Below are 27,890 nucleotides of genomic sequence, written 5' to 3'. Positions count from 1 at the left end.
TACCTTTGCTTCAGCAAGCACATGAAGAGCAATCATATAGTAGGCTGTATTTCATACGCAGATTACAAACCTGAAGTAGCACGAAGTAGGTTATTAAGCAAATATAAAATAGTACACAACTTTGAAATGATGTGTTTATTTAAAAAATCCGTCTTGTAACATTACAAAACTAATTACAATAACAGAAACCTTCGCATTAGTTCAAAGCATCGTTTGGGGCAGTAAGCATTTTTATCATTTGGCTGAAATCATGGAGATTTTGCTACGTTTCCAGTGCGGTGTAGGAGATACTTTACAACGAAAGAAATATATAAATAGAGCTACAGAAGCTGGGGACATGTTAAATATAGTGCTATATAGAAATATGTACAATGCATATCACGAAGCTGCTTGACATGATCTAACTAAAAGCCAGGGTTGAATAGTACGAAATGCTTAAGCTAGTTTAACTATATACGTGAATTATCCAGTATGAAAGATTTCCAAAACTGGGGGCACCGAATTCGTACTTAGTTCCAGTTTGACTGGTGTACATTAATCAAACTTGTAAAAAGCAATACAATACAACATTGACAGTTGTTAATTATACCAGTCAACGAAAAGTAGTTATGATCGCAACGATACATGCTATTCGGTTATGCACGTCGTATGAAATACATTCAATCACCGGTCTCATTACGGTGTTTGGTCCTTCAATAGCAATAAAACATATCACTGAACATGGCAAGAATAAGCATGAACCAGAGAGGTGTCACACCATTGAACGCGATATGAAGTTCACAAAGTTATTCCTGCACGAACGCATCAAATCCAGAAACGAGCAGGTACACAAAGTGGTTTGAAAATGATTTTGGCCTAATCCACAACACAACTCTGGAAAGTTTTGCAAATAACGGGCCCAAGGTTAAAATAGCGTAGACGTTAGAAAACAGACACTGGTTTTGCGGAGTATAACGCGAAATTTAACACTCAATTAAAAAAACACGAAAACTCGATCGGATGTTTTTGGGAGCCAATTATCACAAAAAATCAATAAAAAGTAAATCTCGTCCGCTATTCCAACAAACATAGAAAGCGGGATATTATTTTGGCACAAACTCAATGACCTTTTCCAAATTCTTGTTTGTTGAACAGCAAAATTGTATTAGATGGACACTTTAAGTCGAAGCACTAACGAGACGAAAGAGTCTCATGCGAAGCGCTTCTAGATAGTTATTCCGAGATAGTAACCAAACACAAAATCTACTACGCTGAAACAGTATTACTAACAAACTTTCGCACCTTGGTTATTCAGCTATAGTCCTTTTCAACACGGTATAACACTTCACTGAATTTTGACGTACGACAGAGCGTGTGCACGATCATGTGTTACAGCACACACAAACAAAAACGTATCAGTTGAACTGCATAATCAAACTTAAACTCTTCAATAATAATAAAAAATTCGACCGTTTGATTCAAGACTTCTCATAGCCAAGCTCTTGCTTACTCGATTCAAGGCTACGAAGAGTGTAGAGTAGTGTTAAGGACAGTAAGTTTTGAAAAGAGCAACGGCATTAAAAAGCCAACAAGTAAGTTCTCAAATGCTGGCATATGAGATCAAATGGGGAAATGCCAGCGTAAAAAAAAAGATTTAGCTGGAACGTGATACATGGTGCTAAGGTAGCAAGAGTAATCTTCAATTTTCCGTAGAAGCAGTTATCTGTGAAAATCCACCCAATGCCTAAAAATAAAAATTTAAAGGAAGTTACAGTTGTCATCGCAATAATCATAATATGCATGAAAATATTCGCCATATGTTGTGATCGAACGTGCTGTCACAAAGCTTATGCTACTTATTTCTGTACCTGAGCAAATTCGGCCGGCTCAGAGTTGCCAATGACTAACGCCGTTCCATCAATTGTTTGAAAGTCGCTATAAAAGAAATTCATTTTAACAATTAACAAACAGTGAAACGTAATATACCAAAACCAAGCAAACTATTCCTTGAACCCCATTTGATGCAGAAGCAACAAACATATCGCAAATAACTGGTGGGGAAGTCTTGAGCGCGGGAGAGAATTAGTAGGGACTTTCTGCTATGCGCCTTCTTCCCTAGTCACGAGACCGTATGACGTAAACATGCCAACCGCACAAGAGTGCAATTCAACAAACATAAGGCCCCAAAGCAGACAAGCAGCAACAGAAAAAGTAGAAAATTTTCCCAGTAGATATATATTGAACTTATTGTTACAGATTTTGCTGTGCTTGATCAACGCGCATTATGTATTGCTGTCTTAACGACTGAAATGCTACATCGTTAAGTGTAGAACCTCGTTACCTCTTTAAATTATTATTAGTAGTTCCTCCTTCCATGTTATTTGATGGTGTAATATTGTGCTCACCCTGAGAAACACAACAAAACATTTTTACAGCGACAAAAATTGTTAAGCAACTCAAAAGCCGGAGATTACAATGTCCTTCTGTAACAAATGACATTTAGTGGGGAGAAATACGTTATGGAGTCAACATATAAATAAAATAAGTATAACACGCACCCAACATAAACGTGCAAGGATTAACAATTTTCGTTAAGTTAATTGGATACTGTACAACGAGCAGTTTCGTATGCAAGCAAACGGCAGTGGTGCGAAACTAGAAAGTCTTCACGCTACAATACATTAGCGTTATCTTTTTCGCTATATAGCGTTTTAACGGGAATCTTTCACTACACATTTTTCCGCCGGGATAGTTAGCACTGAAGAAATCGTGTCGTTAGGATCAACTTTAAATATCAATCGCCGTTTACCCACGACTAATAGTAGATATAAAACAACTAAACTACTGTAGTTCAAATTATACCCAGCCTTAAATACATACGCCCTGATTTTAGTGTGGTGATATAACTACTGAATACTTGTATACATTTTCAAAGCTTGAAATTGGGGCAACTTAAGCACACAGTTAATGGCACTTCACGTTTCCCCATCATGATTATATTTTGCTGAATAGATATCTCGTCCGAATAATCTATTTAAGGCAATTTACACTTGCACTTTCAAATTACGTTATTTTACACAGAATGGGAACAAGAAAAATTCTAGATATATTCAAAAAATTTTTTTACCTGTTGTATGTGCATGGGCTGATTTTGTTGGTTGTTGTTAATGTTGGTATTTGTAATGGAATAGACAATGTGCCCGGCGCTCTGGGCAGATGAGCTATCCGTCACCATATCTTGCTGCGGCTGCTGCTGTATTACTGGGCTAACCAGGTAGATATTTGTATCCTGCATCTATAAATTTACAGTCACAATTACATCGGTGGCCCTTCACCTTGGTGTAAATTCATGGATGCAAAGTAAACGTGAAACGCCATTCTAAACAAATTAGCAATTTAGGAACAATGAAATAATACTCACAACGTTCGGTTCCCGTAAAAGGTCTTCTAGATTTATTGATGATTTCTGTATGTCCTTTTGCGAAATTGGCAAAGAAGCTTGCACAACCTGTAAACCTTGTGATTCCTGGACGAATTGCTTGTTTGGCTGTTGCTGCACTTGCATCATTTCAACGTCACTTGACGTACTTTGCACAAACTGCAATGGGGCTTGCATAATTTTGCACGGTGACGTTGACATCGAAGTCTGTGGACCACTGAAGATTGCGTTTTGCGTCCCGTTTCCGGTGTTGACCGGTAACTGCTGTTGAAAGATGTGTTCAACCTGACCGTGATTTGCGGAATCGTCGATATTAAAAGACGATCTACTGTTTGTACAGTCGGAAATAATGGTCTGTAGCATGGAATGCTCCATTGCTTCACCGTCATTTATGTTAAAATTGTTTCCAAAATCCACGGACAAACATGTATCGGATGGAACAACAGGGCTTGCCAGTGACTCCACCGTTTGCTGAGTTCCGCTGTTTGATAATTCGTTAGGGCTTAGCAGGACAACCGAATTCGAAAAATTGCCGGCTGCTTGTTTACTATTACTAACTTGGGCCACACTGGTTGCTTTTTGATCAACAATCTGCATACTGTTGCTTAAAGCAAAGAAGTGCTGCTGAGTCGTGGCCGGCATGGAATTTTGGTTATTGCCCGTTTCTTGAAGGATAAATTCGGCCGGCATTACATTAACTTGAGCGTTAATCTGGCTTGGTTGCGTTTGCTGTACATTACCCCGCCAAAAGACCGGATTTGATGCCTGCTGGGTGGTGACAGGATGTTGATGTTGATTTTGTGAGGTGGACAATAACGTTGTAGCAGGTGCACTTGCAGGATGTTGAGAAGTGGGCCAAGCTATTTGATTTCCCTGCGATATTTTTATATTTGCTGCAGGGTTTACTGTAGTCAAACTGCCTGAAGCGGGAGTGGCATTTTCTGTTGCCATAGTCTGAGCAACGGTGTAAGCAATGATGTTGATGTCAGATGAAAAGGTTTCTGTAGTTAGGGCAGCATTGTTGATAACCATATTCGGGGCAGCCCGAACTATTTGACCGGGCCAGGATTCATGCTGAGCGACGGCGAAAGACACAGGATTAGTTGGAACCGTCTCCTGAACAGGAGTGCTTGTCTGAGCAGAAGCTGCCAGGTTGTTGTTTATCTGTATCACTTGCGGGGTTGGCTGAGTGGTTGTTGCTTGCTGTTGAATAACATTCACCGGTTGCACAGTCTGCGAGGTGCAGGAGTTTGACACAAACGTGCCCCCAGTCAGCGAAGAAAAGACAACATTTCCTCCGATGCTAGCGGGTTGACCCAGCAACAATGAACTTTGTGGATGAGTTTGCTGAGCACCTGAATTCGGAAAACCAGCTTGATTGGTTGGCCACACTAGCTTTTGTTGATCCTCTGATTTTACAATCAGACCTGCATTCTGCATGGCATTAGCAACAGCAGAGCTGCTTAGAACGGTTGACATTTGTGACTGGCTGGGTGGATTTATTGACAGAGTAACTTGCTGCTGCATACCAGAGGCCGTCGGATGTATGGTAGCTGTGGAGATATTAGTTGAGTTTTGATTCGAACTGATTGACTGTGGTGTCATCACAACGGGATTTTGAAAATCAGAAAATACACCTGTCCGCCTCATTGAGGTGCTAGTATGACCTTGAAATATGTTAGGCCGTATAAGAGTGTGGGATGCCGACTGTATTCCATTTGTACCCTGCAATGGGACAGGCTTTTGCACAGTTGAAGGCAAAGAGGCGACATTTGAGCTGAATAACACTGGCTGTGTATTTTGTGGTAAGGTTGGAAGGCTAAGAATCATATTGTTGTTAGCTTCAGGATCTGGAACTAAATATCATATGACACAATAAGAATTCCAAACTAAAAACAAAATTACAGATGCTGTTGCTTGTTCTTGGAAAAGGTGGTTGGTGTCACTAAGCAGCCATTTCTTAGCACTGAAGTCACCCGATACATAGAAATTAAGCTTATTTTTAAGATATGCAAACACAGTAAATAAACAAATTTTTGTGTTATTACTCACATTGCACTGGGGGCTTGACATCATTATTTTGAAAATCTGAAGAACGGCACAGTCTTGCAAAAAGTGCCTCAAGGTATTTGCGACTATACTTTCCATCTCGTAACATGGCCTCCACTGATATAGCAATGGTAAAAAAATAATCCAAATTGTAAACATGCTTATAGAGAATTACAAAAATTATGTAGTGAGCATTACCTAGCAATAACTACCAGAATGCTACTAAAACAATCTTTGGTTTATCGTCACAACTAATTGTTACACACGATAACATTTATGCAATTGACAGTTACCTGGATCTGTAGGGATCTCCACTTTCTGATCTTGGTTTTCAGTTTCCTTTGCAGCTTTTGCAGGCTGCTTTGAGCTTGGATCAAAGGTGAAACTGTGCGGGTCACATTTTCTGCTATTATGCTCAACATACAATTGCACATTGACAGGCTTGGCGATGTTTTGGTCATGATATGACGGCACTTGGATCACCATGTGTGTCTGTAATTACAATTACATACAGCGATGTTTTTGAAAGACTGGTACTACTGAACAAGCAATAGGCCAAATAGGTTAAATGTTTGTGAGTAGGTGATGAGTCACCGGCTTATATTAGTTTGTTTTGAAAGTCAGTAAAGGAACAGACATTGCAATATCCAGTCATGTTTAGCGACGCACATAGCAGATGAGTGAAACACTTCAGTGTAAATAATAACTCGAATGACTAACCATGGATGAAAAGTCAATGAATTCAACTAATCAAGAAAGAATCAGTATGTAATTGTTTAGGTACATGGTTTTACCAATGCATGTTCCAAGTGGTAGCGCATGATAAACTAAAGTGCACTATTCACAGACCTCCACTGCACAAAAACTAAAAACAACTGATAAGCAAGCGCTCATTGGTTATGCCACAGTCAAAGTATATATAGGTAATGGTAATATCACCTGCTAAAATCTGCACCATTTGAATGATACATGGTTGTCAAAATCAAACAGTATGCATGACTTGCTTTACTACAGAAGACTTTACCACATGAATGCATTCGAAATGCATATTATGAGCTGCTTGCATAAGCCCAGTACAACAGACTTTGAAAGGTAGACTGATAACAGATGGTGTAACAGTATATATTTACATTGTATAATGTTTCCATAAAGAGCTCTTTTGACAATGAATCAATTCACAACTCACATTGTGAAATTTCCAATAACAACAATCTACAGCTTCAATAGTAGTTTATTATAACACTTTCTATACATGACCAAACCGTGGAAAACACAATACTTAACCGTAATTATCAATAAAAACGATATGGCAAAAGGAAAGTATTCTTTTCTTCGGAAAGCTCCACAAAAGAAAACATAAATGATTTGCTTACTTTTTTCATATGAAAGATCTTGGGACATAGGTTAGGAAAAATTCAAGAAAGAATTCGCTTCAAAAGATTGCTATGAGGCCAAACCTTATCTTGATATATGTCTTTTAATTTGGCTTCCAGGAAGACAAAACCTCCTAGAAATTATATTGTTGGGAAATGGGAGGTATGGGCAAGCAATTTAGTGCCTTGTCTCTAACCATGGGAGGGTTAAGCTTATCAAAAATTACAAACAACAGTTCATTAAATGTTGGTTTGTACTGAAAAAAAAAACCACTATGATACAGCAGCTTGAGACTTCACTGTGCAGTGACTTGCATCCTTCTCAAAAATCTTGAGGAGGAGAATTCAATAAAAGAAAGTGATATGTGGAATTTTCACCTATGAATATACCTAGCATTATCTACCAGCAAATGTAAGTGTGCATACTTTAACTTTACAGGCCAGAAAATAATGAGTTTGTTGAAAACAACAACTTCACTTTGATGGTGGGGATAAAAAGCAATCTAACTCATAACTTACATATTACTACAAGAGTACAGGTAATTTCCTTGCCAAATGTTTACATTATTCACTATTCCTGTTTGAGGCAGGGGAGGTATTGTCTGTTAAATTCCACCAATGAGAAAACACCAGACACTTCATCACAAATTGGTAAAGCACCCAAAAGGGACAAAAGCTAATATAAATAGGTTTGCACAAGCTTCTCAGAGGTATGTGCTATTAAACCTATTTACTGCCGTCTAGGCAAACATATAAGAATCTAGTTTGTTCTCTCTCACTGATGAATATACCCATATTACATACCTACCATACTATCTATTTTAAAGAAGTTTTGAATTTCCAAATAAAACCTTATTACATTACCTTCTATGCTATGTATGTACAATATTCGACAATAGCTCATAGAAAAAATTGCTTTGTTTAAAAATTAAAAGGTGATGGGTTCGAAACACAACAACACGATATTGTACAACAAACTTGTGTGAGAATACAACAGAAGTAAGCCATGTTGAAAAGCAAAACACTAAATAACCAGTAAACACATTACAAAATAACTAAATGTCAACTGAGTGACGCGAAAGTATGACCTGAATAGAAAGCCTCTTTTAAACCCTTTTACAGATTCTCAGTTAATTTTGTTAGTTAAGTTCAGTATATAAAATGAAGATTACACCAAGTTACTATGGTTATCACTTGAAAATGTATGGCTATCACGCATAACAAAAACTGAAACATATTTGGAACTCATCATTCTTATGGGAAAGGAAGTATGAATACAAAGCAAAATAGTGGAAATTCAGAACACAATAGTCGCAACACTACTGATATGCCCATAAATCCACAGGAAATTATATCAAAATAGCAGCAGAAACCTCCTATATTGCAATCGTTATTGTTCGCACTGCATTAATCTATAAGCCAAACTACTATTGCAGAAGCACAAAAAATTATTTTACATTATAAATTACTGAAAGGTCAATGCAGTTTTTACTACAAAAAATTAATGCTATGCGACTCAATATTTTGTGTAGCTGATGTGCACTGTGTACATAACATACCACAGACTTTTGGTGCACAAGCTAAGCCATCTTGAGAAGGTTCTTAGCTCTGATCACAGTGAAAGGTGATAATTAAAAGTTTGCAGTATAAAAGCAAAACTTTGAGTTACCAGTAGATTGAAAAATGTGAAAAAATGAAGCAAAATTTAATAATGATCATGAATATTAAGCTGAATCTTTCAAATATTATAAACATGGTTGTCACATTGATACTGCTTGTAATACGTAGCAGCATAAAGTTGTATGTAATATGACCAGAAGCAATAAAAGTGGTGCAATCTTCTCTGGTACAAATATATGACTCAAACATACTCAGCAATAATAATTTGGACTAGTGCTGTCTTATGTCTAGTAAGTTTATCTACTTTTTCATTTCAAATGCGTATGCCTCAACTAATAGCATGGTACAAAAAATGTAGTTACCGTGTTGAATGTGTCTTTGTCTATAGTTGCCTGAGTATGCCAATGACTCCCTGTAATTAAAATAACTGTTACAAACAACATTTGTAAGCCTACGCAATACAAGCTAAAATAAAAATAGATATTCTGGGAAGTGTTGTACTGTTTGCAGTACAGTTTTTATGCAGCATACACACACGATACACCAGTGCAAGTGCAAGGTATGTGAAGCCTACAACTAAATATACAATGCTCAGCAATTTATGCATGTAACATTACAAAAAACATATACCTTTATGTAAACATGATTTAAATTAAATGAATTTAAAATATTTTAAATCTCAAGTGTTTTGAACCAACACACCTCCTTAATAATACACTATTGCAAAACCAAATATACCACAAACAACACATGCCACAAAAGTATTAACGTATATTAAAGTATAGTTTATTAAGGACAAGATGTGTAATATTTGCACTGATAGATGCAACGTGTTTTCTGATTACTATCAATTTGTTTTGATAAAAAGTTTGCTAAAAACATTCATGTCAAATAAGTGCAAGACCAAAAAAATGCACTAGAATTTATTAAAAGTAAAAAGAAATATGACGAATAGAATGCTATAATTTAAGATTGGTGCTACCACTTTCACACAAACAACTGTATGATTTTTATAAATATCGTGAATAAGTGAAGCAATTGATAACTTAAGTGCAAAATAAGTTTACCATCGGGTTCTTCGGAGTCTTGAAATATCACTTTCAAGCCACGATGAAAATTACGTCCAATGATGAACATTTCAACACCACCTTCCACTGGACAGCGTTCCAAACTTTTTTTAGTGATTTCTGGCTGTCCTGGAGGTTGAGCTAAATAAGAGGGAAAAATTGTAGAAATGTGTGTCATTTCAATAGCCTAAGTAGTGTCCACAACGAAGGCAAAAAAATTATAATCGTGATAAATAAATCAGTATAGAACTACTTCATCACCACATTTTGTTCAATGCCAGGTCAAATATCAAAAACATGCATATAACACTACCTAAGTACAACAATTGAAATAATGCATTTTGAAATAAAGAGAGTGATCTATGATTTAGCATTGGTTTAAATTTAAACCATACAAACCATGGCATTAAAAAGAAAGGATATAACCTACCTAACAACTTTCCGAAGACTATTTAATAAAACATATAGCATGACAAGGCTTTCAAATATTTTAGCCTATCTTAACTAACAACTAAAAGCTTAACAAACGTTCTAAAAACACATTAAATAGATCCTTTAAGTCATGCAGAAATTTCTGTAACAATGCCATACAGGTTAGTCTTAGAATGCAGTGTCAAGTAGGACAGCAGTACATAAGAAGTTAAGAAGATTATAACCCATCCACATGTTTACATCTTAAAAAGAGGCATTGTACTCACTGCAGTTAATACGATTGGAAACGACTTGCAAGATGCATGGCACAGAGGCATTCTCTGCACGCATATCTTCTAAGATAACTCGAAAAACCAAACGGACTGTTTGGCTTCGCTTTTTAGCCCGAGTCACACCAATTCTGGCCTCAACATCAGCATTGCGCAGCTTAAGAATCCCAACACAATCCACACTGCACCGAAGTAGAATTGGGATTCAACAAATTTGTAGCTTGACTTTTTATTAGTATGCATCCGTTAATAAATCACGTGAGTCATAAATTAAAAACTATTATATATTTGGATTTTAGAATTGCAAAACAGTGTTGGTGCAACATTCGGTTACATCATAATTGTCAGGGTCTTTTAAACTTTTCAACTGTAGAACATAACAACAGTAAGCCAAGTCATAAACAAATGAAGCATTATATTACATGGACTTACACGAGACAAGACACCTTTACATAAAACAGACTGGCTATTGTACTAAAATGTTTATTACTAGTCACTTTACTAGTTGCAGAAGTACGGTAATTTTATGATAGGTCATACTGATAATAATTGCATACCTATCATACCAGTATAGAAAAACATCATACGCGCTGCTACTTGGCAATTAATGCCTTCCATTTATCAATGGTATGAACAAGTGAACTGAAATGCATCAACTTTTGAGTAATAGTTGATTAATGTTGCTATAGAGTTAATAACACAATGCATTACATAAACGAAAAAATCTTTTGCCACACATTTACAAACTGGTGGAAAAAAGATGGGCCTGCGCTTTATGTTAGTTTTTGAATTGGACTGAGTGAAGAATTGCCACAAATTATTATCTGTCAAGGCAATAGCACAGTTCACACTAAAAACAGTCTCAGAATAAAATTGATTGTTTATGTGTTTGGTAAATGGCTACCACTGAACACAGTAGAACAAGATTAAAATATAAATTACGAACAAATTACAGATATTAATTTTAAAAATGATCTTATCACAATCAACCATACTCTCACACACACCAGTTCAGTGCAGCAAGTGGAGATGCAATAAATCCTACCTAATAATTTCCTGTGCATCAAATGGTATGTGGATGACCTTAGTACCTTCAACCTCTACTTCTTCACAAGGGGTTGTGTTTCTGCCGGTAACTTTGCAAGCTTGGTAAAATCCATGTGGACGAATTTTATCATCTGATTCCGATCCTACGAAAACTTGTAAAGTGGTCTTTCCAGTATAGCCTTTCAACTATTTGCAAAACAAAAATAATTACATCATTCGGATGGAGGGGAATGGCAAAGACTAGGTGTTCTTGCTGCTACAGACAAAAAAAAAATTTATTCAAGGTTCAACAATGCGAAAAGGCTGTATTACTGTCCGCAGCTTATACACATTCATGAAAATTCAGTCAAGCATTATAATTAGCCATAGATGCATCACAGGTAACCTAAAGCATTTTATTTAAGTGTTCAAGTGACCAGATTATTTTGAAGCAATAATAATGTTATAATATTAATGTGATCCTACCACATAATTTTCCTGCACATAATCATTTAACAAGTTATAATAGATTAGCTGGCGCACAAAAACTGACATTCAACATAAATAAAATGTTTTCCGGCACCCAATATGCGCCTCGTTATGTTGAACTCTATGATTGTGAGTTGTGACACAAATTTCAATGTGCGTAATAGCATACTAAATATATTCAAAATCAAATAAAATGCTAAATTGAATATAACAATTTTATCTTCAAATGAAATACTGGTGCCCTATATACAGCATTGCTGTTACCATGATAAGCCTATCAGGTTTTATCAAACCCTATTTAAGACAGATGGATATATTTGCAAGCAACTGCAAAAAACTAATTTAGCTCATTACCAAGCTATGTTGCATAAAATCGATAACTGCATACAAAATTAAAAAGTATATATATTTATTTAATTGCTTTAAAGAAGCTAATAAGCATGAAGAAACTATGGACAAAGATATAGGGTCTACAAGTCAGGAATTACTTTTTTTAACAATTCAGCATGTATTCTAAACCAATTATGGTTAAATATAAATGTATTTATAATTATCCATTATCCGTGTTTACTGGTTATTTTTCTTTCATTATTTCACACCAACTTTTCATTGCTGCCACAAACGTTGGGAAGTGGTAAGTGCTCCATTTGAAAGCATGCGCATTCGCAAAGCAATCAACTAGCAAAAAGTCAATTTAGAGTAGACCCCACTTAATCGAATCACCACCTTCATGGTTTCACATTTTCCACTTTTTCATCCTTAATCTGAATTATGTGAGACAATCCGTCATGAGTGGATGTGGGAAATTTCGGTACGTTCTTGCTACGTCATATTGAAATGAAATAGGTGAAGTACGAATAAACACTTTGTCACGTCATAAAAATAATTGTAAAATAACAGAATTAACTACCACGCGACATTGAACACAGAAGAGCACTACATTTTGTTTTCATTGTTGATTACTGTTTTCGTTGTGTCTATGGTCTCAGTTGCCAATGCTTTTACCATTTTCAAAAACTCAAAAAAATTAATGAAACTGGTGGAAAATGTATTTTTCTTACTAAATTAGACCGCTTGCTTTGTCAAATCAAAATTTGCCTGGGTTCCCATTTTATGCTTCAATTAAGTGGGGTGGATTGTACATTCGAGAAATTTCTGTACAATTTCTTAGAACTATTTTTCAAATCCTTGTAATCAGTAAATTTATAAAATCATCGTTGAAAAGAAAACCTAAAATCGGGTGAAGTTATCAAACTACCACAAACGTGGTTTTGATACCTGCAGTCGAGGATAGCCTTGTTGAGAGGAGTCTTTGACTGGCCCTCTACTTCCTTCAGTAAGATATCTCGCTCTGTGTTGATTTTCTGGCTGAGTTAGGATGTGTAAACTACATCCACAAGCAGATTGTGGATATTGTGTGTGTAAAGATTGTGCTGAAGCAGGTTGAACATTTCTGTGGTGGTGATGATGCTGCCGGCGACGAACAGAAGGAGATTTTTTCGGGAGCTCTGCTGTGGCAGTGGATGAAGAATCAGTAGGTAAACCCGCCATGCTGTGGTTGTTTATAATACTGTCACCACTAGCCATTGTAGATAAAGCATCTCTAGAAAGAATAATTTTAATATTAAATGATTAAAAAAAAATTCAACGAGCAAAAAAACTACAATTCCTGAAAGCACAGCAAATTTTTCCAGAAGGCCTAAAAGTTCATTATGATGAAAGGTATACCTGTTGAAGTATGAGCTCTGACTATTCTCAGATGCATTAGAAAGTCTTCTGTTGGCATTCATTATAGTAGCATGTAAATTAGAGTCTGAATTATTTACAATGTAACTTCTCATTGCAATTCCTGTAGGTGCAGTTGAGTCTTCAGTTTCATTAGCTTGAGTATCACCTGATGGAGCTGGGGAAGGAATTTGGGAGCTTGGTGAGTTGTAACGAAAACCATGATCGTAAACATCTCTACGAGTTCTTCGCCGTTTTTTCCGACTTCCACTTGACGCATATGGGTCTTCATCAGAGGAGCCGCCTGGTGTAGTTGTACTCAGTGCATTAGGTGTAGCATGCCACGATGAAAATGACCTTCGTGAGGGATGGCCGGAGGCAGAAAAAATAGACTCGTCAGGGTCAACCAAACCATCAGATTCCATTGCCTCAAATGGGCTACTGTCACCAGGCCCACAAGGGCTGGTGATATCTCGTGGGCTTTCCACAGCAGCTGGACTACTTGCATAAAACATCTGTGTATCTTCATTGATGAAAACACTAGGGTCAATGGAATGGAGACTTAAATTTGTTGGAACTGTCGCCGCTGCCAATATTTCTGGGGCGTGCAAACCCTGAAAACTTTCAGACATTTCAGATATAGCAATGTCATTTTCGGATAATACAAGTAACTCCCCGTCAATGATATTGGTGCTTTGAAATGAGATTCCGGCGCTGTCAGCATGGTTAACTTCATATTCTATAAGAAAGACAAAAATTTAAAGTAAACAAAAATTTAGTTTTTTACGAATCACTCGAAAAATAGCAATATCAGTGCCTAACACTGGCAGCACAAAAAAGGCAACCTACCTGGATTTTCTGTATTACAGAGCGTTTCTTGTGATGATCGAGTTCCTCCACCTACTTCGTCAATTTGAGGATTAGGCCAAGGTTCTTGTTCAGACATAGTTTACCTATTTATGTTATAAATGACATAAAAATATACAAAATGAAATAAAAGTTTGAGTGACTATTTCACTTGAAGTAGGTCACGCAGCCTGTTGTTAAAGATAGGTGGTTAGGTTAAAAGAATAGGTATGCAGAAAGTTGATTTTCATTGTTTAAGGTTTAATTGAAGTTAGATTTAAGATAGATTTAGAGGAATGTGTTTTCATATTTAAGTTAGGTTAACAACAAGCTGTGGAAAATAGCTTCGAACGCATGATTTTTTTCAGTGAAATAGCGACAGCCTAAAAGTTATGTATACAAATACAGCCTATGCAATAGAAATTGACAGCATAAAATGTACATATTTTGTGCTCGTTACAAACTTGGCAGTTTTACATATTGTTGTAATGGATGTATTAGGTTGGTTTCTATATGTATTAAGCTAACTTTCCAGTAGGGCTTTAGCACGAGACTTGCCTAGCGTCGGTAGCGTGCAGTTCACATACCACGTGGTGACTTACATGATCATGCGATCATTTTAAAACAAAAGTACAATGACTGAAGGCACATCACAAGATTGCAAAACACTACCGGTACCCTAAATTTGACCGTTTATTTACAAACACAAACACGCTAAGTTTGACGGTACGGTAGACCAACCTAAAGGCGTCTTAAACTGTGTTTCTCCAACTAGGATGCTAACCTAGTTCGAGCTAGGCCCCTCACACTTTCGTACTCCGACTTGAAGGCCTGAATGGAAGTTTAGAGGTAATAAATAACAATGCCTCAATAATTTAATCGATCTTGATATCGAATCGAGTGCAAAGGTAAAGACCGTTTCAACTAATGTATCTATATAATCTTAATGAGTCTATATAATCTACCTACTTTCTTACTAAGCCTAGGTTGTTGTGAAAATCAATACGCCTCCAGGTTATCAGTTATCTGGTCTAGTGCAAAAATGCACAACCACGGGATACATTTGTATACTAGACCACAAGCATTCAAATTGTGATGTCATTTGGTTTGGCATTTCTGCACAAGACCGCATGCTACTCTTTTTGAAGGAAAACGCTATATAATCCACATATTCATACAAAGACAAGTTAATGCCCAAATGGCCTACCAATACTGCTATAACTTCCGACACTGTACTGCTTTATGTGTCATGAAACATGCTTTGAAGCAAAGTAAGCACGGAGGCTATCTAACTGGGAAACACATCATGTAAACGACGTGCAGACACGTATGATTAAAGCAACCTGCGCGTTGCAAAAAAGAGACCAAGGACCATATTTGTCACTGCTCATTTCATGCTCCATTGGTTTCTTGAAAAAGATTAAGGTTATTTATAAATAATAAGGTTATTATTATCATGCACATTTCGCATAGCTCAGTGTTTTATTTTACGCAATACACCATGTTTCATCAAATTAATTTTGTCAAGTAATATTATGCCATTACACCAAAGAGGAATTGGCAAGCTTACAATGCAACAGTTTCGACTTACATTACAAACTGTAATATGCAGAAAACGTTTTCACTCACTTTTACTTTAGAACTCCATCAGTTAATTAACTATTAGGAATAAATAATTAAAATAGAATGTTTCAACATCGGCAGTTTTAAATTTTGTCCTATGTTAACTCCATGCTACACATTTTATTGTAAGACCAGCTTGTTTTGGGGTTGCTAATTGCATTTGCTCTGCAAGAAAGTAAACAATGCGTAACTGAATAATTGGACATATTTAGTTTGAAGTTCATTTGTAGTTACTCATCCCTGCTTCTTTTTTATTTTTTTTGTGACGTTTTGGCGTATGAACAGATGTGCGGGCCCCGCAGGGAGGTCAATTTTTTAATGGTAACATTTGTTCTGTCCAACAACCTCTTTGGTTTTAGAATTAGACTTCCTATAAATGTAGGCAACAGAAATTTTCTATACGAAGCATTAGGTAAACTACGAGTTTTTATGGCAACTTAGTTTTCTGTTTTTTTGAGTTAGGGGTAGATGTTATTATTTAAGTTTCTCACAGAGTTTCTTAACTCTTGAACAAATAAGCTTTTAACAGAATTTTACTGATCAAGGGCCAAATTGGCCATTTTCACTGTAGAGAATAACAAGATTGAAGCTACTTACAGAATTTCAAACAAGGCTGTGTAGGCTAGTTTTATGCATTTCTCATTTCAAACCTACAGTACGTTGGGTAGTCTATCCCTACAACATGTGCTAATTACGAACTACAAAGGTTTCTCATACTCACTCGAACTCTGCATGAATAGGGACAACGAACATAAACAGCACGATAACGCAGTCTATCAAGGGCTACATTCATTCAACAAAATTACTTAACTTATTTTTAGTCTTCCAGCTAATGTATTGTGTATTTGCGCACGCATGATCTACATTGCAATCATCACGTCGTTGATTCACACTTTAAATGATCTTTTCTATGGGTCAGCACAAGTTACAGCAGTTGCGTGAAGCGTAAAACAGCTGGAAAATCGTGCAAATTATCTGAGCCTCTTAATTAAAAACGAACTAATTTTTACGGCCCAGATACGCGCAGTGCGTTGTAGGATAGCCTTGTACCCTTAACCTTAATTATATGTATATAATATCGCAGCGTCTTTTTGTATTGTTTATATTACTTCATTTTAAGGTAGTCCTACAAATACACCAACAATTTATTTCTACATTATCACAATAATAACTGTTATCATAGGTAGTAACGCTATTGTTAACTTTAAAGGTATAAAGGCGTTCGTGTGATACCTCTGTCCATGGAGCCGACAGCGGAATAGAAATGCTTATTGCCAGGGCTGGATTTAGGGGAGGGCCCTGGCCCCCATCACTTTTTTGGCCACAATTGAGCAAAAAATACAGTGATGCATAACGCGAATAAGTTCATGAAAGTTAAAGTTTTGCCTTGTTTTAACTTTCAGTTTTGTCAAGTAATTGGATTGCGTTGCGTATGTGTTTCGTCTGCAATGGAGAATGTTGTTTACTAAAACTAGTCGAAAACCGGCTGCACACCACTGGTGAAAGTGGAATAATTTTCTTACCGGAACGATCACACAATTTGCTAATCCCGTCCCGAAATCCCAATCCTAACTATAACAAGCAATTAGTGTACATTTTCCAACTCTGTATTGTACATTTCAAAGCATGAAAAAATATTTTTTCAGAGATTTCTAGTACAATTGTTCATAGTAATGTGGCGATGGCTGGGGCTACGTTAATGTTTTTGGATGACATAAAGCCAAAGGCTTAATTGTTTGTTTAGAACTTTTTTTGTCTATTTTGCTTTTGACACCGTTGCTTATGCTATCCCTTATTGTTTCTTTAAGTCAGTACAACGTTCATAAGTCCGAATTCTTTTATTCCGAAATATAGGCACAATTACACCAGGAGAATATGTCATGTTATTTCCACAAACACACCTTTCATAAACCCAGATTTTCCAAAAAAAAACGATTTTATCAGGAGTCCGGTTAAACCAAGATCAACTCTATTTATCCTTTTGCTATAGCCAATCAGCTAAGACCACCCGCTCTACATATCGATGTGTCACAGAATATATCCTTTCTAACCAGTAAAAATTCGACAACACTATTTACGTCACAAGAACACTTCTAAATTTGTAACACTCTAAGTCTAAATGTACTACAAGCACTCGAAAAGCAGGTTACTCTACCAGATGGCTAGGTGTGATAATTAAACTGGACAGCTATGTATAACGACCGAACACAAGACGCGCATTTTGAAATGGCACATTTTTCCTAGCCAGAGAACACACAACTGCTTTCTAAAAAACGCGTCAATTACCTAAATTATTACAATCGCCATAGTAACTATCCTCTTTCAACTTTGTACGAACCATGTCACTTGTTGGGTGCGTTGTTCTTCTTCCTTTTCCAAGCCATGTGTTGACGTACTGCTCTGGATGCCATTTTTCGCTCGGAGGCCCTCTAAAACAGTGGTTTTCAACCTTTCTTGTATTTGCGACCCTTTTTGAGCAATTAAATTTGACCGACGACGTCTTCCAAAAATTTTGATTTACCTAACGTAATGTTACGCCAAATGCAACAAAGTCTTGGACAAAGAATTATATTATTTGCCACTCTTTTCCTGCTAGTTAATTGTTCGTGAGCGTGTTTTTTATTGTGCTATAACTACGATGGTTAGCGTCGTAACTTTCGCTCCGTCTTGAGGTTTAACTCATGGCACAGATCCAAGTAAGAACATGTTATTGTTAAATCTAATTTTGTGTTCGATTTTTGCAGGCATAGTTTGACCTTTTTTTCTGGAACGTAGAACACATTTAAAGCCTTCTCATTAAGACCCCAGCAGGTTTTTACACTTGAACAATTGTCGCCTTGCACGTGTTTTAAGTACCAGTTATTACCAGTCTTGTAGTAAAACGATCTTAAAACTCTGCCGGCAATGTAATTGCATAGAACATAGATCTTTTTCCGCATCCGAAAGATTGCACGAAGGTGTGAGTTAACATTGTCTTTATTGATTTTTTCAGTCAACAACGGCAAAAGCTCAATCAGCATTGTTCTTTCCGCAAGAGTGAGTGGATTTGTTTGCATAATTTTCTTTTAAGCTTTCAGACATTGCTCGCGGTTTCTGTTCTGTTTGTATAGCGAATACACTTATTGAAGTGCGAAGGCTGACATGGGCGGTTTATCTAACTTCATTTTGTAATTGCTAAAGGCTACTGACCACAGATCTTCTAGAGTCTAGACCAGGGGTGGGCAAACTATTTGAACCCGAGAGCCGCTTTGGTTGTTAAATTTTTACTGACGAGCCAAGTAATAAGAACTTTTGACGTCATAAATAATTGATGTCGTTTAATTGTTCCATATCTGCATTCCTCAATCAAAAAATATCATTAAATTTGAATAATTAATAACTTGTCATCAATGCTGGCCTAAATAAGGAAAAGAAAAAGAGAGAAACGTTCATAAACAGTACTCATGGTAGTCTTTGCAATTTTATTGAAATTTTACGATTCGACTAGAAGAGCCACAAAAAACATGCCGAAGAGCCGCATGTGGCTCGCGAGCCGCAGTTTGCCCACGTCTGGTCTAGACTTTCTTCCTATGCATTCGAATCACATGCTACTTCAGGCCTGCTTTAGTTACAATTTTGTTTCTCGCACGTGACGCAGCGATACAGCATATTGTTACGGGAATCGTCATAAGTTTTTTCTATGGTTTCCATCACCTGCTCCATAGCCTCCACTAATCATTCATCATTGCTCCGAAGTTTCAAAATCATGCATTTCTACTTATAAAAATATTTCAAACAGAATTACAGCATTCAAACTGCAAACATTGCAAGGAAAAGTTGCCAAGTTAGTACTGTAGTAGAAGTAAAACCATAAAAGTTAAATTAAATACTTAAACTTGAAGACGCAAACGAAAGTTAAGGGCAGACAAAGCTTGAGTTAAATAATTAATCTAACAGAAATGAATTAATTTTTGCAAACAACATAGATTAAGAATTAATTTCTGAAAAAGCTTGACCTGAACAGCAGGAGATGATTTATAGGTTAGCATTTCAGTGAATCAAAACTGTGTTCTGTAAAGTTAAAAAATCGTCATTTTAATCAAAAATAATTCAACTATTGGATTATAATTGTGGGAACAAAACATAGCCTACAAACTAGTCTAGCATAGCATGCTTACGAGGTTGTGCCTATAACCTTGGTCTTTAGTAAGTTGGCCAGTTCAACGTTAGAGTTAGGCATATTGGTCTAAACCAGGGTGGTCCAAACCCTGGCACTTGACCCGCTACGCTTTTTGTGCAGCATTAATAGATTGCATTAGCCACAGCCCTAAATCAGTCACATATCATCGAGGTGCAGGTCAATGTGTAACTATTATGGGGAGTTTTTTCGCGCTTTATGACAACGTAGACATGCGTTGATTTTTGCTCTTTGCTGCAACCGCACACTCCCATATTCATTTGTAAGTTAGCTACTAACTGTTAGTTGATGTGCATTGTAGAAGTAATGTTTAGTTAGGTGAAGTAATTTAACGAAAAATGAATGTCAAAAGAAAAGTGTCTGAGGAAAATAAAGTTTTCAATTTTAACTGGGAAGAAAGGCATTTCTTTGCCAATAAGAATGATAAACCACAATGTCTGATTTGCTTGCAAGTAACATCCGTTCAAAGAGTTTAATGTGAAGCGGCATTACATCACCAAACATGAGAAAAAATACGGGCTATACCACGAAACTTTTAGGGAAGCAAGTTTGAAAGAATTAAAGAGAAACTAATTAATTAAAGAAAACCGTGCTAGTGCTGAATTATTGTATTATTAAATTAAATTATTAAATTATTAAAGCTGATGCGTGACTAGATATAACACAAAGAAACTGGAAGCACATGGTTAGCAAGCAGGTCACGGTTCACAAATGATATAAATCATTATCACTTAAATCATATAATTTGAATAAACAACAATGCTAATTTGGACTACTTATTTCATACAGTTGTACGGTTAAAATGCATAGCGGTTGATTTGTGTCGCCGGCCAATTTGTTGCCGGTCAGTTGATCAAGACCAATTGTCGCCGGTTAATTTGTTCACGGTTAATTGACGTGATCCCGCGCTAACGCTCGCTAAACATGGGAAAGCTTGGTTATCGTCAAAAAGGAACGCATGTGTGTTGACTACAATAGGACAGTCAACCAATTCACTCTTCTGGACGCTTATGCACTTCCAAACATGCGAAATGTTGTTCGAAACGTTTCTCAGTATAACTGATATTCCAGTTTAGAGTTGAAGAGCGCCTATCATCAAGTGTCAATTTTACCAGAAGAAAGAAAGTATACCGCTTTGAGGCTATTGATCAACTGTACCATTTCAAACAAATCCCGTTTGGCCTAAAAAACGCTGTACCTTGCTTCCAAAGAGTGATGAACGACATTATTTCGACTAGCGATTGTAAAGGTACTTTCGCCCATCTTGACGATATCACAGTGTGTGGCAAAACCCGTGAGGAACATGATAAAAATTTAGAAAAGTCACAAAAGAGTGCAATCTCACATTCAACGAATCCAAGTGCGTGTATGCTGCCGAATCAATCAATTTGCTTTGGTATCAAATATCGCAGGGAATTTTAGAGCCAGATCCGAGTCGAGTGAAACCTTTAATAGATATACCAATCCCCAACGACTCCAAGCAACTTAATCGAATAGTAGGTATGTTGGCTATGCGCAATGGATACCGTCTTATTCTAAGAAAATCAACCATTTGATCAAAACGGTTGAGTTTCCCACTTAGTGAAAAGGCGGTCAAATCTTTAAACGCTCTTAAAAACGACTTGTCTTCTGCCGCATTGGGAGTGATCGTCGAAGAGATGTCATTCTTTGTAGAAACTGATGCATCTGAAAATGCTATATTTGCTACATTGAATCAGCGAAATCGTCCTGTCGCATTTTTTTCAATGACGCTAAATCGGAACGAACTTCGACAATCTAGCCGCTAAAGTCTAGCATATAAAACGAAGCAACGGCCATTGTGCAAGCCATTTCGCAGTTATATATTTGTAATTGTAAAAATCACCGAAATATCAAACACGAAAACGTCATGCGCTGGCGTATGGAGCTTAATGAATATGCTTTTAATATTGTGTATCGTCCCGGCCAACAGAACTCTGCACCGGATGCATTAAATTATCCAGAGCTTTCTGTGCAAGTATTCATGAGAATGCTCTGTATAACATCCATGCTTCGCTTTGTCATCCTGGAATAACAAGACGGTATTATTTTGTACATATCAAGAATTTGCCTTATTCCTTATAGATGATGTTCGAAAAATAGTTCAACAGTGTAATGTTTGTGCTGAAGTTTAACCACATTTCCACAAACCTCGAGTTGCACATGTTATTAAAGCTACTCAACCTTTCGAACGTTTAAGTATAGACTTAAAGGCCCACTTCCAACTACGACAAAAAATCGATATATATTAACTGTTGTGGATGAATTTTCTCGTTTTCCGTTCGCTTTTCCCTGTGCAACGACTGATGCTATAAGTGCAATCAATTGTCAGAATCGATTGTTTACCATATTTGGTAAGCCAGATAATATTCATTCTCATAGAGGTTCTGCTTTTGTGTCAAGAACTAACGAATCATTAATTCAGCTGTGGCATTGCATGCAGCAAAACTTCTGTTTATAACCCCCAAGCAAATGGGCAGTGTGAGCGTTACGAGTCTCGCAAGCTAAAAATTTCTCAATGGGAAAGTGTTTTACCTGACACACTGCATTTCATTCGATCCCTTCTTTGCACTGCTATCAATGAAACACCTCACGAGCGTATGTTCAATTCTAAAAGGCGGTCTACCTTTGGTACGTCCGTACCTTCATGGTTGAGTGCCCCTGGTCCAGTTAATGTACGCTGTCAAAATCGATCTAGTAAACATGATAGTTTGGTAGAAGAGGTTTACCTGGTTCACGCAACCTCTTATTATGGAACATTACGTTTCCCGTCAGGTAGAGAAACCACGGTCTCCCTGAGACATCTTTCACCGACGAAGCAAATGATTTCTTCTGCTGGTAATGACGAAATTCTCCTACATGATACGTTGCTCCAGCCGAAAAACAATGATGTGCTTGATTGTGGTGTTGGCGGTGGTGATGTTGTTAACCATGGTATTGTTGCGGATGTTGATGCTGGTGGTGGAGAGCGAGATGTTGAAGTTGATAAAAATGCTGCTGATTTGAATGAAGGAGTATCTCCTCGACCAACATCGTTACCTGCGGATGACTTGAAGAGGTCAACACGCCTTCGAAAACCAGTAGATAAATACGGCGTCGTTCCAAGTTTTTAAGTGTTTGTTAACTCGCGAGACTCCTTACATAAATTGTGTGTTGTAGTTGTGTTCTATTACTTGGATGAAATTTCTGCGTTATATTTCAATTCGACGTTTTTATTTTGGTGATGTCATCCTCCCCCCTCACATGTAGTTTTGTAACCAGAGGGGAAGAATGTGATAATTTGTGGTCTTCCTTGACCAATCACTAAGTGCTTATTGCCCAAGGCAGCTGGTGCTTCTCTGGTCAGTGCAGTGGGACCGGTAGCACTGCCGTGTGTAGTGCATTTCATAGCCTTGCTTGATGTGGCGGAGCCATTTACTTATTATTCATACTTTGCTTATTTATTGCTTGGTTGATTCGTTATTTGTTTAATGCGTGTAGATACTGGAATTGTAAGTTTGATTAGCCTAAGCCTATGTTGGGGTTAATAGTTATTTGGTTCATCACACTTTGGCAGGAAAGAGTGGGATGAAGAAACTTGGTAGACCATCCACATCAAAGAAAACCAAGAAAACTCTGCCAGTTACAGATATGCGATATGTTGGGTTGCACCACTGACCTCTTCATGGCACAAAACGAATGCGATGCAGATTCCGCCCATCTGGCTACACCCGATTACAATGCAGAAAATGATTGATTGAACGTAACAACTGCTTTTTGGCCTTCCACACCAAGTGATTTTAGTCAGCGGGGCACCCATTGAAAAACTTTACCGGTACCGAATTCATTTTGATGCTGTGCATACTGCGGTTGAATGTATTTATATTACTTTTCTCAACATGCAGTAAACGTAAACAATGAAATTGTGCTCAGAAATTATGAAGTGTTTTGTGAATGCAATAAGCCTACATTTTAATAGAATACATTCCGGACCGAATTTAACTGGTCGTGGTACCTGGGTGGTTTTTAACAGGGATTCTACTGTATAATACTTTCTGCTGCCCTTTGTTAGCAAAGTATTGATAAAAGCTACTGTTTGTTTTTGTAGTCAAAAATCTGATGTCAGTGCCAACAAATCGTACAGATAAGTTGTCGACGATCAATTAAAAAAATTTAGGAAGACAGATTTATTCCGCGGCGGTCTCTTGCTCAAAATAGTAGACCCAAATCAATTGGCCATTCTGGTCTGAATATTGTGTTGTTACAGCACGTTGCATGGTGTTAAGTGGTACTGATGAGCTACATCTTTTGGGGGTTACCATATCTATATTTACAAAATTTATATCACATGGCACATATACACATTCAAAGATCAATCGAAGCTATTCACGTCAATCTATCTTCGTTACCGGTACTAGTCTATATGTCTGTTGTATTTTCGACAGTTAATATATATTTAAAAAACATGAAAGCATGCTGGTGGGTATATAACTATATAGGCTATACGAGTGGTATATTTTCTTTTTCAAAGTATTATGAAATTGAGAGTATTCATGGTGCTCTTAATTTAGTCATGGGAAAATGAGAATAAAAACGTACATCATATGAACGCATACATGCTGAATCATTTCCCGCGACACGTCTGATTCCTGTAAAAAATCTGTTTTTAGGAAGGGTCAAACAGGACCGCAACCGGTTAAATGCCAGCAGGTTATTCTACGCAATTGCTGATATTTCTGCGTGCAATGAATATTAAAAGCTCTGAGTGACAAAACATGTTTTTCGAAAATGCCTGTCTTTATGCGATATTTGCGTCGAAAAAGGAAAGAAACCAATAAAGTATATTTAAGTTTGTAGAGATGATAATCCCTATCGCATGTCGATCTCGTCGCCAAAGTGCCCTGTGCTAGTTAGATGTCTGCTGATGGTACGCATGGTTTTTTTATCTTTAGAAATCGATCTTAACAAAACGACGTTTGATTTTTATAGGAATATAGTTATTTCAGCGCATGAAAAGAGATTACCTGATACATTCATTTACTTAATACCATACGACCTGTGACACCTGTTGCTTGTTCAATTAAATATTTACGTCGCGACTACTAATAACATGAATTACTTGACATAAGTTGTACATTAGTAGACTAACAGTTTGCAAACATGCTGTCTTCGCTTCCCTATGTCTTTTTTCGCACTTTCTATTGTATGAAAGATAAAATTTTTGCGTATATTTTGTTGTGAGCAGCATGTATTTATTAATTGAATTTATCTGCATAAAGTTACTTAAGTATATTCTGACTTTGATGGCCGTGCATCTTATTACATTATTGTATGATTACACTCTTGCATGTTGCAAGCTCTTGGGGCCTTTTCCACTTTATCCCGTTTATTTTGTTTGTGATTATATCCTTTTATTGTGTTAAATAACGGTTAGCATCCTATTTTTCCCTCAGCACTTATTGGCAATATTTAAACCATATACGATTCACCGGTTTTATGTTTTCAAAACACTGTGACATTAAATTTTTGGTTTGTTTATCATAACATCGTGCAAAAGACAACAAATATTCAATCTCACGTTTGATTAAAAATCATGGAAATTCATGTAAAGTTAACTTTTTATTTACTGAAGAATATTAAAACGGTTTCCTTGTAATACAAAAGTATCTTGAAGCTTGTTTGAATACTATGTCAATATAGCAACTTAAGTTGAGTTAAAATTTTTTTGGGTGATTCATTATATTTCGCTGTACAAAACGTGCTTTTGAAACAAATATTAAAATGGATATACGTTGCATGCATTCTCTCTTGCGTAAGCATACAGCCTCAGGAGTTATTTTGCTTGGCCTTGAGACTGAATACACAATAGCCACTTTGTCTCAAGAAACACAGAGGAGCACAGATACAGTAAGCCTTAAAAACATGTCTCTTGTTTAAAACATTTTTTGAAATATCGTGTCGTTTTCGTTTATTTTGATCATATTTGCATTGAATAAAGATCTTAGAAAGCTTTTGGCACGAAATTTCGTGATAAAACGCTATTGTATTTTAGAAGAAATGTCATTTAGTCCTTCGACGTGATATATCAGACCAGATGAAGGCAGTCAATCTATCCTTTGTAACGCTTCCGAACAAGTATAAGAACAGAATGCTTTAAAAGTCTGAAGCAAAAACGTTATTCTTTCTTGGAAACAATTGAAATACATCCTAACAGTGCTGGGAGTGTAACTTCATTGTCTACCTCAAACGCTAAACAGTATAAAGGTTTCATGAGATGAGGCCGGAATATTTGGCAGAAATCCGCTTTTTTATTTCACAAAGAAATATACAGCAATATAACTGGAGATCACGACCAGAAATATCAGCGACTCGATTACCATCAACATAACTAAGACAGTTGCTTGCAAGCTTAAACTGAGAGGCAAGATCAAAAACAAGGTTGGCCTTAAATCAAAGAGTATTTGTGAGTAAATATACTGTTGAAAGGATTTGTGCTAATATGTAGTGGTTAATCAGTTATTGCCATAACTAAGTGCCAAAAAAGAAAATTCATTGCTTCATTATGACAAGAATATTTATTCCTATTACGTCACAAGAAAAGAAACAATAGGTATGACTCAGATATTTAAATTAAGTATAAATAAAATGTTTTCTATGCCAGACAAATAAAGAGTAATAGGTATGATTATATTGTACTTACGTGTATAACAGGAACATTTTGTGTTAAACAAGCCTAAACTAACTTACAGTTGGTGTATTTCTATTTGTTAATTTTAACCTAGGTCCTAGAGTACAGTACAGTCTTGTACATGAACGCTTTACCAGTTAATTTACTGTCATCTGTGACATTTGTATGATGAAAATAAACGTTAAATCGCATTAACCACCTACGTATGGAGACGTATTCCATTTAAAACGCGTTAGCTAGCCTACCATACCTAATACAAATCCCAGCCATCAACCAAATAGCCTTTACATCATAACGTCATAATCACCGCACTTTTCTTCATGTTGACATGTTTACTTTAGACAAAGACAGATATTGGAAATAACCAGGCAAATGTATGTTTTAGTTTGTATTGCTTTAGAAAATAACCACAGCTAATCAAACTGACAAAACCAGTAATTATATTGTTTACAAGGCCAACTGTATAACATTAATCTCTTGATAAACACACGTCTACTGTAAATAATGAATTGACAAAAGAGCCTAAAGCCAACGTAAACAGCTTGTTGTCTTATGATGAATTGTAAATTCTAAAGAACAGTTGATATACTGCAATTACAAAAAAACGCCTTACTCATGTAAAATCATTAACATATAAAAATAAATTACTACTAAATCGCGGAATCGAGTAGTTTGGCAAGTTTTAATATTTACATTAAATTAAGTAAACCTAGTACAGGATAATATTTAAACATATAAGTTGGTGAAATAAAAATAAGTTTTATTTATCTAAACTAGTATTGTACATATATGTCAAACACAAAGCCGCTAAAAAGCTAACCAGTATTGCTATACCAGTGCATGTAAAAGTGCACATACATATTTTTATTTCATTTTGGCTAATTAGGTATTTAAAAAAAACGTTTGTGGGATATTCATGACCGAAAGAGTATTGAGATTCACAGCAGTCCTCTTAAATACTTTCGTGCGTTTTTGCACGGATAATTTGAAATAGTATATTTCTGATTTCGAATGCAAAGGTGATAATAATTAAATTAATCAAACTTGACATTTTTGATCAAACTTTTATGTAATGGCGTAATATATATTTT

General features: G+C 36.4%; 1 protein-coding gene across 1 annotated transcript; it reads right to left on the bottom strand.

Moving 5' to 3' along the window:
* Positions 1 to 32: 32 nt before the first annotated feature.
* On the bottom strand, positions 33 to 14,476 carry LOC143453503 (uncharacterized). The gene is made up of 14 exons (XM_076954856.1): positions 14,318 to 14,476; positions 13,472 to 14,207; positions 13,022 to 13,346; positions 11,274 to 11,461; positions 10,226 to 10,410; positions 9,528 to 9,668; positions 8,823 to 8,872; positions 5,761 to 5,959; positions 5,471 to 5,584; positions 3,401 to 5,274; positions 3,107 to 3,274; positions 2,321 to 2,385; positions 1,848 to 1,914; positions 33 to 1,723 (listed from the first exon to the last, which is right to left on the bottom strand). Exons 1-14 carry the CDS (start codon positions 14,412 to 14,414, stop codon positions 1,679 to 1,681), a joined length of 4,254 nt encoding a protein of 1,417 aa, XP_076810971.1. The 5' UTR covers positions 14,415 to 14,476; the 3' UTR covers positions 33 to 1,678.
* Between the last annotated feature and the right edge of the window lie 13,414 nt (positions 14,477 to 27,890).

The sequence above is a fragment of the Clavelina lepadiformis genome, chromosome 4 (genome assembly GCF_947623445.1).
Source record: "Clavelina lepadiformis chromosome 4, kaClaLepa1.1, whole genome shotgun sequence".
NCBI lineage: Eukaryota > Metazoa > Chordata > Ascidiacea > Aplousobranchia > Clavelinidae > Clavelina > Clavelina lepadiformis.
Note: the sequence above shows the minus strand (reverse complement) of the source record. Positions and strands in the feature narration are given on the sequence as shown.

Excerpts from the sequence above, each read along its gene's own strand:
- LOC143453503 (XM_076954856.1), bottom strand. The coding sequence starts at position 14,414 with ATGTCTGAACAAGAACCTTGGCCTAATCCTCAAATTGACGAAGTAGGT. Across the intron at positions 5,275-5,470 it reads TGTCAAGCCCCCAGTGCAAT|TTCCAGATCCTGAAGCTAAC; the intron begins GTGAGTAATAAC and ends TATGATATTTAG. Across the intron at positions 1,724-1,847 it reads AGCCGGCCGAATTTGCTCAG|GCATTGGGTGGATTTTCACA; the intron begins GTACAGAAATAA and ends TTTTATTTTTAG.